Source organism: Etheostoma spectabile, chromosome 5 (assembly GCF_008692095.1).
Source record: "Etheostoma spectabile isolate EspeVRDwgs_2016 chromosome 5, UIUC_Espe_1.0, whole genome shotgun sequence".
In the NCBI taxonomy this organism is placed as follows: Eukaryota; Metazoa; Chordata; class Actinopteri; order Perciformes; family Percidae; genus Etheostoma; species Etheostoma spectabile.
The window spans coordinates 36,895,629-36,905,874 of NC_045737.1; the positions used below are offsets into that span (position 1 = coordinate 36,895,629).

Here is a 10,246-nt window from a genome sequence, read left to right on the forward strand (position 1 = left end):
CTAGGTAAGGACTACTAGCCAGTCAGAAGCAGACTAGGGCGCGACCTGACAAGCAAGCTAATGAGATCCAAAACACACCCACTTCAGCAAGGAAGCATCGATACAGCCCATGTCCCTCATAGCTCCTCGACTGAACCGGTAGTAGTTCTGTCCCTCCTCGGTGAAGGCCGTCTCAAAGCTCATATTTCTGCCCCGAGGAGCAAGTATCGATCTCTGAGGTGCTATAGGTGAGGATGCACGAGAGCAGCCTCCCCGTAAGCCGTGCAGCTGAAGGAGTTGCTAACTCCGTGCGTACAGCTGACGTATTCATGTGACTCTTCAGAGGAAAGGACGTCTCATCCCTCTAAAAGCACATTTGCTCGTTGTCTCTCTCCTCCCGTGATTTCATTGTGTCTCTCCCGTGCCTCCTCTTCCTCCTCCTCCTCGTACATGTTTGAACCAGAGTCTGACCCCGAAACACAGGCAGAACAACCCCTCAAGCTTTGCAACCTAGACTGGAGCAAAATGTTTCAGAGTGGTAACTTATCTCCTGGACATGGCGATACAACTATCTGAACTTATTGGGCCTCTGCTCTGACAAGTACTACAATAGCAGGGCATTACATCGTGTGTTACAAAGTGACGCACGTTTGTCATGGAAGTAAAAGCTGGATTACAATAGAGCTGTCCCTTTGGTTGTGAACTTTTTCACTTTGTAAACCTATTGCATGCGCAAAAAAAGATACCTAACACAATAAAGAAAAGGGAGAAAGCATAATATGGGCAGTTTAAATTCACTCACGCGTGCTGGTTGTGTCCCCGGATAGGAAGTTCCTGCTGACCAAGCCAATGCACATGACGGCTGAAGACTGTGGAGTGTGTCAGCTCCACAGCATCAGTGAGGACTCCGTTAGCACAGGCCATGGAGCCAGCTCAGGTACACACACACACGCACGCACGCACGCACGCACGCACGCACGCACACACACACACACACACACACACACACACACACACACGCACGCGTAACGATGGACGTCTCTCAGCTCTAAACAAAAATTAATTAATGAATAATACAAAATAAAAACTACTAGCCCAAAGTCAATTTTTACCAGGCTCTATACAAATATATATTTTTTGGTGGTTATCAAATAATAGTTAAGATAATATAACATTTTATTGTCCGGAGACTTGCAATATGTTCTCCAACAATTAAAAAGACAAAACAACATCATGAAGACAAAAAGTTAAATATATACTGTATCAGGCATCATTAAATTAATAAATAATGAACATTGTGGGGGCCCAGCCCTGTAACTCTGGTCATAAATATTCAATAGTCATAGTCAAATCTGAATGAAGATGTTCCTTTAAAAAATGATCCACTTTTATCTGCCTTGGACTCAAACTTGCGGTGAGCAAAACATTGAAGTAGTTTTGACATCCTCTACTGCAGACGCTTGGAACTATCTCTTGCTTCAGCTCTTCCGCAGCCATCATTGTTCTTCTTCTAACAAAACAAGCCCACAGTCACACGTCACAAGAACACAATACTTGATTGGCCAACGGCACAGTTAAATCAAATCATTCAAAAAGGATTCTCCGATGTGGGCAAGGTGAGTGGGGCAAGAGAACGATAACTTTATTTATGATGCCCGAACGGGCAAGTGGGTTGTTATATTGACTTTCCCGACTTGACCCGAGTCATTGGGCATCCCTCGTTGTTGAAACCTGACAGGGCTTTTATGGAATGTTAACACTTATTATAGACATTATGTCAACCTTGTTAACGAAAGCAAACAGATGGACCTACAGAGAAACAGGTCTGCTTTAAAGAAAGACCCCTGTCAACTGGCCTTGAGTCAAACCAAATATATGGTGCCAAGCGTGCCTGTTTCAACCAATTCGTAACTGTTTATAACGTTCACATGTCACACTTAGTGAGAGCAAAAATGTGAAGTCATGAGTAATGTCCAACAATCTAGACTGAAATAGTCCTCAAAGGTCCAAAGTCACCGTAATAGCTCAGTGGACCTAATTGAAGACGGTGAACTTTATTGTAATTTTAAAAAAGAAATATATGAGCTCCTCAGTGAGCTCATTGATATAATAGACACATGAAGTACACTGATACAGTTCTCTGCAGAGTTAGTTGTTCCTGGCTCAGTATTGGGCCCTGGGGGGGGCTGGGGGGGTGACTACGCAGACAGTATGCATCTGTACAGTAAACGCAATTCTGTGATACGTTATTTGAAAGTAATCCGTGCATTTACCTGTGATTTCTGAACATTTGACATACTGTGTAATGATTGAGTAAATTAAAACCCGTTTTACAAATCTGATTTAAAAAATATCATTTTAATATTTAAATAAATCCCTGGGAGAGTCCGGTGTAGCTTTAGGAGAGAGAACTGAGGTTAGCGCTCATATTCAAGTACATGTTCTCCTTGTTTAACGGTTGTTTGGTAAATTGCTGTCAAACACATTTAGAGAGGATTTGAATTGCTATTTTTATTCTCAATTCTTTTTAATTTTGGTGCTGGTGTTTTTTCTTTGGGGCTAAAACCTCTTTTGGGGGGTTTTAGCATTTGGTTTTAGCCTCAAATGCTCAAAATTCCTGTATGCAGGAAAAAACCCTGAGAGTGAATGTCTGGTACGTTAACAGAAGTCTTTCTCTCAATAACATTTATTTTACTGTTTATTTTCTCTCTTCCATCATGCTTCTTTCAATTGCTCCTTTTCAATTCAAGTTGCAATTTGTTTCTTAACTTGTTTCTACTTGAATAGTTTTGTATGTCCAATATATCTGTGTATATACAGAATGTGTGTTTAATGCTTGTATATGTTTTTTGTATATGTTTGGTGCAAACTTGTTTGCTTTTAAAGTGGTATATAAATGAAGTAAAACTTAAAATGAAACTTTCTTCACCCTCTCTGTTCCAGCGGAGGTGTCCGTGCCCCAGATGCTGTCATGTGAGCAGCTGCCCAACGAGAACCTCAGTGCCGCTCTGGACCAGAGTATCGTTTCACCCAACCGTGTACTGGCCGACACCGGCTCCTTTGCACGGGTTGTTGTGGGATTCCCAGACCTCGTGGTAAGATTATTATAAAGGGACTTGGTGAAAGATTGTTGGGACGTTAAGCTTTTTCAGATTTGAACCAATCATTTGACGTTGAGGGCCCTGTCTTGCACCCGGCGCAGCGTGGCGCAAATCCTGATGCAAGTGTCTTTGCTAGTTCAAGACCAACGCAGTTGTTAATTTCCCGTCCCTTGCCCACGTCGTTTAAATAGCAAAAGCACCTGCGCCCATCTGTGTGCCCATGGGCAAGCTGGTTTTACAGGGAGGTGTGTTCAGGTGCATTCTGGGTGTATTGCTATCTTGAGGAAGCGGGAAGTGATCGCGCCATTGACCAACAAAAACCTGGTCTAAAGTCAATAATGCAGCATTTCATTGTTATTTTAACAGCACATTAGTAATATGGGTCTAGTTTTATGCTCAGCGCACACACTAGGCTTGTTACACACACAGGAAAGTTCAGCAGCACACACACATGCAAAAGATTACAGATAGAAATATTACGGTGCAAATCTGCCATCATAATAATAAGATAATAAGATCCAAATGCGCCTGGCTTTTAAAGGGAATGGGAGATGGCACTCTCATTGGTTTATTGCAAGTTAAGCCCAAAACACACCTGTGATTAATGAAGACACTAACTACAAAGCTTTTGAATCACGCGCCCAATGCACAGACCCTTTTTTCCGCTGTCAAACTTGCAAAATTTGATTTGGACACACTCTAAACACACCTGCGCCAGGAACTTCACTCCATGCGCTTAGATCATTAAAATAGGGGCCCTGAAACTGCTTGGGACAACGTTCACCTGCGCAAATCCCGTCTCATTGGAATTGGCGTGCCTTCTCAGAACTCAGCTGAACATTCCAAAATTATGAAATCCCATCCTGTCGGGACAACAATGTCCTAATCCCTTTTTATGTCAATGTCAGATGTCTGGTTGGAGCACTGGTGTAGTATCTTCTCTGCACAAAGGGAAGATACCTTTGCTATCTACCGAGAAGAAGAAGTTTGCGGTAACATCATTACATGTCTTCTAACTTCTCAAATTTCAAGTTACAATTTTTCAAAGAAAATATCAGTCAAATTTGATACATTATTTTTTGGGCATTTTAGGCCTTTATCTGACAGGACAGCTGAAGAAATGAGAGGGGGGAGAGAGAGAGAGAGAGAGAGAGAGTGAGAGAGAGAGCGAGAGAGAGAAGAGAGAGAGAAAGGAGAGAGAGAGAGAGAGGGGGGGGGGGGGGGGGCATGGAATGACATGCAGAAAAGGGCCACAGGTGAGAGTTGAACCTGGGCCCGCTGCGTCGATGGGGTAAACCTCTGTATATGGTCGCCCGCTCTACCAAATGAGTTATCTTGGCGCCCAGGTTTTATTCAATTTTATTCAACTGATCTCTGACTCTGCTGTCGGAGAAAAACATGTAGCCTACATTTTAAACATTGCCCTACACTATTAATACAATATACAGAATATTGATAGCACTAATACTTTACTAAAATTAGCTTTCATTCTATTGGGAACCAGATAGCTGATGTGAGCAATGAAATGGTACCAAAATAACAAAAACGTAAAACTATTATTCATTTTACATAGAGTTCATAACCAACATGTTAACTGACAAAATAACTAAATGCAATTTGTAATTGTTTTCTAAAGTAACTTCATCACTGGAAAGAACACCCATGGAGGAAGTTGTACTGGAAGCCATGTTGATCTCGGCATGAAACGGCCACTGTAGGAGTTAAAACACGCTCGGAATGGAAGGGGCTAGAAAGTAATATTCTGTTGGTTGTCATATACAATTTCACCGCTAGATGGGAGAAATTCTTACACAGTGTAGCTTTAATAACTAGGTACTTAGACTCTGCCTTTCGTTAGACTTTTATGTTGTAAAAACAAGTTGTGCACTTGGAATTTGCATCAAGGATGGTTAACGGCAGCCACAAAAACATGGGGACTTCTCTAGACTGAAAATGTTGCCAGCGTTCTGACATTAGAAGTTTGACACCAGGGAAAAATCGTCCATCAACTTTAACTTTGTTACGGCGCCAATGAGCATCACCCATGTAAACATAGAGGCCGACTCCCCTCCTTCCACCGGGCTCCTTGTGCTCTGTCGGCACTGAACATGCCGATCCGGCACGCCACGATGAAGCCAGGGTTCTGCAAGGTGTGGGCACAGCCGGACACGGATATAACTGTGTGGGTCTGTGTGTCAGTGTTAACCTAGTCTCGCGGTGCCAGACCTACCTCCACGCCTCTGCAAAATAGCCTCAGAAAGGAACTTGTTTTGGTGGACATGGGCGATTTTAGACCCTTTTTGTAGGGGGCTCGAATCCCCCTAAATTTCATCTCCGCCCCTCTAAAAAGATAATAATAAAAAAACTTGACAAGTACAAGTTTAAAGGGCTTGAAAAAGGATTATTATCCTGTGTCTCTCATTGCTATGCACCTGTAAACCAGTCAAGGAAAAGATTAACAGAAATGTAGTGTTGGCCAATCAGAGGTGGTTGTGCCAGACTCCTGCCTTTAACACTTTTGCATGCACTATCTTTGTCACATTCTCATTGGGAGCCGAGCCCCTCTAAAGGTCTGATCCTTGAATCGCCTCTGGTTCAAAAGTTGTTTTAAACGTGCAACACAGAAAAGAAACAGAAACCTCAGATTGGACAGATAGTCTAGCTAGCTGTCTGGATTTACCCTGCAGAGATCTGAGGACCAGGTAACCATAGTCCTCAGATTGGACAGATAGTCTAGCTAGCTGTCTGGATTTACCCTGCAGAGATCTGAGGACCAGGTAACCATATTCCTCAGAAATCTCAACACAAAGAAAGCGGTAGGTAACGGACATCCAGCCAGAAAGAAGGGCGTCCGGTGGCACCGGAGAAATCCCGGAAGTAGAACGTTGTGGATATAGACAAGTGTTAACAATTCAGCATGTCTCTGAAGTCAGCCTAATGTTTTTTCTTAAATAATTTATATCAAATAGGTCAAATAGGCTTAAATAGGTTATATCAGAATGGGTTTACATGGTTGAATTTTCAAAAAACACCATATTTTTGTTGTACTGCACATTGCTGGAGCTCCTCTTTTCACTCTGTGTGTTGAGCTCACTGTTTTAGCTACTGAGTGAGGCGTCTCACTTCTGTTCTATCTTTGTTGGGAGACGTGCAGTAGAAAGGTAAGCACCATTCTTATGTACACGTTGTGATCCTGTTGATTTCTTTTCTTGTCCAGTCCCCTAACGAGGTGTACAGCTTTAAGAGACCTGTTGACCTATCAGTGATGAAGAGTGCTGAGACTGGGGCTCACATGTTCCTTAGAGGGGGGCTTCGGTCTGGTGCGGCCAAACAGGAAAATTGTGTCAGTCTGCTCTCAGCCAATCAGTTGGTCCGAGCCCTCCCACCCAACAAGGTGCCCCTGAAGGAGATCTACCCCAAAGGTCAGACTTCAGATCACACAAATGAGCTCAGAGACAAGTGTTTTGTTTACAACCTTGCGAATCAATTGAGACAGTGGATGTGTCCAGACTTGTTTTCTTTTTTTGTCACTCAGATGTCACACCTCCAATGACGGCAGCGTACCTGGAGGTGACTGATCTGAACTCCAAAAAAGTCAAATATATTCCCGTCCCAAGGTAAACAGTACAGCTGTTTTTTACCCTTCTTCTCATTTCTCAGTTTGTTTCCTCGCCTCCTCTCCTTCCCACCTGAGATGCGAGCAGAGGAGGCGAGGAAGAGGCACAAGGAGTCAACGTAACAGGAATTTAAAAAAAAAGATAAAAAAAGCGACATTCCAATTTGAATATGACGTTAATTAAATGGTAAGACGCATGCAAGCTAGTTCAGGCAATCAACTCGAGCTGCTCCGCTGTACACACACGTGACATGCCTCGCTCTCCGTATCATACACATCACCTCAATTTAGCGGCCTGTTTAAGATGCAGAATTTCCCCAAATCTACCTTGTCAACGCTCCTGCCGCCCTCACGTGTATCACTGTCTGCTTTCTGCCCCACCACCACCCCAGCATCTACCTGCAGCCTCTAGCCAGGGGGAAGCTGCTCTATCATCACCCCCAAACTGCGTATGAGTCTGGCCGCCAAACACAATGTTCTGTTGTTATGATAAACATTTCAAACGTTAGTTGTCTGACTAAAATATAACGTTGGCTTGCTGCCATGGTTTGAATAGTCCAGCTGTATGTCACGCCGCCGTAAAGGGTGCCGTAAAGACCAAGGATACACCTGTCCATCCTCGCTCATAGCTTTTCCAGCAAGCCTCCCTTCTCTTCATTTGTTCTCTTCTCTGAGTTCAATTTAGAAATTAGAAGAGCCTTTACTGTGCCTTTACTTTTTTTTTAACAACGCCCTTTTTGCATCCTGTAGCACCAGCTGTTGGTGAGAGACGGCTTTGCGATGAGAAATACTGATGAATTGTCTTTGTACTGTATATTTTACTATCATAGATAACTCTTCTTATGATTTGATGCTATAAATAAAATTGAATTGATTTGAAATTGAATTAAATAATGTACACATTCAAGGCAAGTTTAAATGTTAAATCTAGTGAAAGCCTTGATGTCCTTTCAATGACTTCTCTTAGTGACTGTGTCGCGACTTCGCTACGGATTTGTGATTGGCAGGTCAATGACGGTGTCGCCTTACACCAGCTGGCTGTCCAAGGTGTCCGAGTGTGACGTGCTCATAGCTGCTCTCGGTTCTGGAGGCGTGGTCACCGTGGATATGGGTGGGTACGTCAGGCTTTGGGAGACAGGATTGGACACCCTGCAGCGGTCGCTGATGGAGTGGAGGAATATGATTGGGGCAGAGGACGGCAGGCCTTTACAGGTAAGATCCCGACTTTATTTGAACATTTTAAATGGTTCATGGAGAAGTTGTATAACAAAGATAAGAATTACAGTTTATTTGTAACATTGAATATAAAGATAAATGAGAACATGTACACTACAGTACAAGCAAGAAAATCAACACAAACAAAAATCTCAGCAAGCGTATCTTGCAAAATTAGTGTAAATTATTAAAATAAGGATTTCCATGTTCAAAAACAAGTAGGAAGAAGTTAAAAAAAACGTTTTTGGTCCTACCCCACTTTTCTACTTCTCTTCTAAAGTTATATACAAATATTTCAATTCTTCACTTATTTCTATATATATACATACACATACATGCATGTATACCTAGATAGATAGATAGATAGATAGATATTTATTGATCCCAAAAAAGTGGGAAATTGCAGTGTTACAGTAGCACACAAAAGCATACCTCCTTACAGGCACACATACACATGCCTTCCCATATACACAAGTATACACACAAACATTTTTCCTTTTCTAGATATCATCTATCCATGTTTCATCTGTCAGTAAAATCAAATCAAATAATAACTTAGGCAAACTAGACATGATGTATAACACCAGGAACAATGCAGTCAGTACACAATACAGTCACCTTGAGTCCTTCTCGTACCCATCCAATACATTGATTTTAAAAAGATGATTGGGTATAGAAATGAGTGAATAGAAACACTTGCTGCCTGCAGTTTCTCTCAAAACCACAGAGGGGCAGTGCTACTTTATAAATAACTACAGTTAAGATGATTTCAGCTGGAAGTGGCTCTAAATGCTTGCCTCACTCTGCCAGAATGTAGAAGCTGCTGAAACATACCTAATTATTTGCTAGCCGGAATGTTTCCAGGCCCAAAATGTATGACCCAGCTGTACTCTGGGTGAGTGTGTATGAATGGACTGTCATTGTGCTGATGATGCAATAGGTTTGACCCTCAGTATGGGTCAGAACATGTTTGGACCAGCATACTGAAAGCATTGTTGGGGTGCCCACATTCACAACACAGGCAGATACATTCTTTAGATAATGTAGCCTCCCACATGTAGTCGGCATTATCTGCACATCTGGGGTTTGTGCACACGTCAGTATGAGAGAGAGAAGCCTTTACGTGGACTAAAAACGAGGATATTAAAAAGACTGATCATACAATTGGATAATGTCGTAGAGTGACTGTTTTCTCCCTTCCCATCTTAAATAAGTTAAACAAATTCACAAATTGACTGTTATTTTTCTGTGTGCCGTTTAAGCAGCTTTTACACCAAGTAGTTTTTCCAAGAACTAAAAGAAATGTATGAGAAGAAGTAATCATTATGATTTTGCATACTCATTCTGTGTTGCCATGACTCCAGAGATATAGATTTTCTTAAGAGTTTGCTTAAGGGTACAACCCAGGGCTACTGAGCCAAAAATGAAGCTTTGACTGAGAATATATTCAATCATACACATACTCCCATGCACCTGCACACATGTAAGGAACACACGGGTCCCCTCCGTGGCCTAGATTCCTCAGGAGTCAGGTCATCTTTGAAGGGGCACCTTGAGTCCACGGTAGGTCAGATTTACACAGGCTCTCCCTGTGCTCTGTGTTAGCTCACTGGAAGCAACAGTAGCACTACTGTATATAAACATACCTGCCTACAAGGCTCTCTGTATATCTGTTTAGAGATATGCTACTTTGCCATACTCTTTACACATCTCACCTCACTATGAGGTCACTTGTTTGCACGTGGCAAATATGCACTGGGGCTCCAGATATGCAAAGGAGCAAGAGAAAATATGTCATAAAAATAGGCCAAATCATTTCTTGATTTCAGACAGAATTGTGAACATATTACACAACGTTTCCATCTTCAGTCTGACATTGCCTTCACTTGAGGATTTGATAGCCTGATGTCGTCATACTCAGATTCTACCCAAAATATGACTCTGATACTGCTCCATTGGGCTGTGATTATGGGGCGTGTTTCATCCAAAAATGCCATCAGAGCAACGGAACTCAACTCAACGTTCAGCAGAACTCAACACCATGGATGCATTAAGAGAACTGGATACAGCGGTCGGCGGGAAGCCCTGTACATTCCAATGAGAGTGCTCAAAAGCGCATAAAGAAATCATGGCGCTTGGATGTTCCGCATTGACTGGCCCACTAGCAACAGTTTGTTTGTGTTGTAGCACCCGGTAGCAACAAGCTCGTTCATGAGTTTATCTCTCTTGTGTCTCTTACAAGTACAGTTTGTTTGTATAGCTACATGGCAAACTTATGAACCGGATCTCCCTGTGCTGTGTGTTAGCTCGCTGGAAGCAACAGTAGCACGGCTGT

The 10,246-nt window shown here is 42.5% G+C and overlaps 1 protein-coding gene and 1 long non-coding RNA gene across 2 annotated transcripts in view; one reads left to right on the forward strand and one right to left on the reverse strand.

Annotated features, from left to right (window-relative positions):
- The window catches only part of vwa8 (von Willebrand factor A domain containing 8), a 119,578-nt gene that overhangs the window by 84,516 nt on the left and 24,816 nt on the right, over window positions 1–10,246 (forward strand). The window contains exons 33-37 of the mRNA XM_032515259.1: window positions 807–916; window positions 2,923–3,074; window positions 6,298–6,502; window positions 6,616–6,697; window positions 7,704–7,908. Of these exons, the coding sequence (XP_032371150.1) occupies window positions 807–916; window positions 2,923–3,074; window positions 6,298–6,502; window positions 6,616–6,697; window positions 7,704–7,908 (754 nt within the window). The remainder of the gene's footprint in view (window positions 1–806; window positions 917–2,922; window positions 3,075–6,297; window positions 6,503–6,615; window positions 6,698–7,703; window positions 7,909–10,246) is intronic.
- Window positions 4,821–10,246, reverse strand: part of LOC116688996 (uncharacterized) — a 20,773-nt gene continuing 15,347 nt past the window's right edge. Inside the window, exons 2-3 of the long non-coding RNA XR_004331900.1 lie at window positions 7,759–7,768; window positions 4,821–4,909 (exon numbers count right to left, since the gene is read on the reverse strand). This is a non-coding gene — a long non-coding RNA (uncharacterized LOC116688996). The remainder of the gene's footprint in view (window positions 4,910–7,758; window positions 7,769–10,246) is intronic.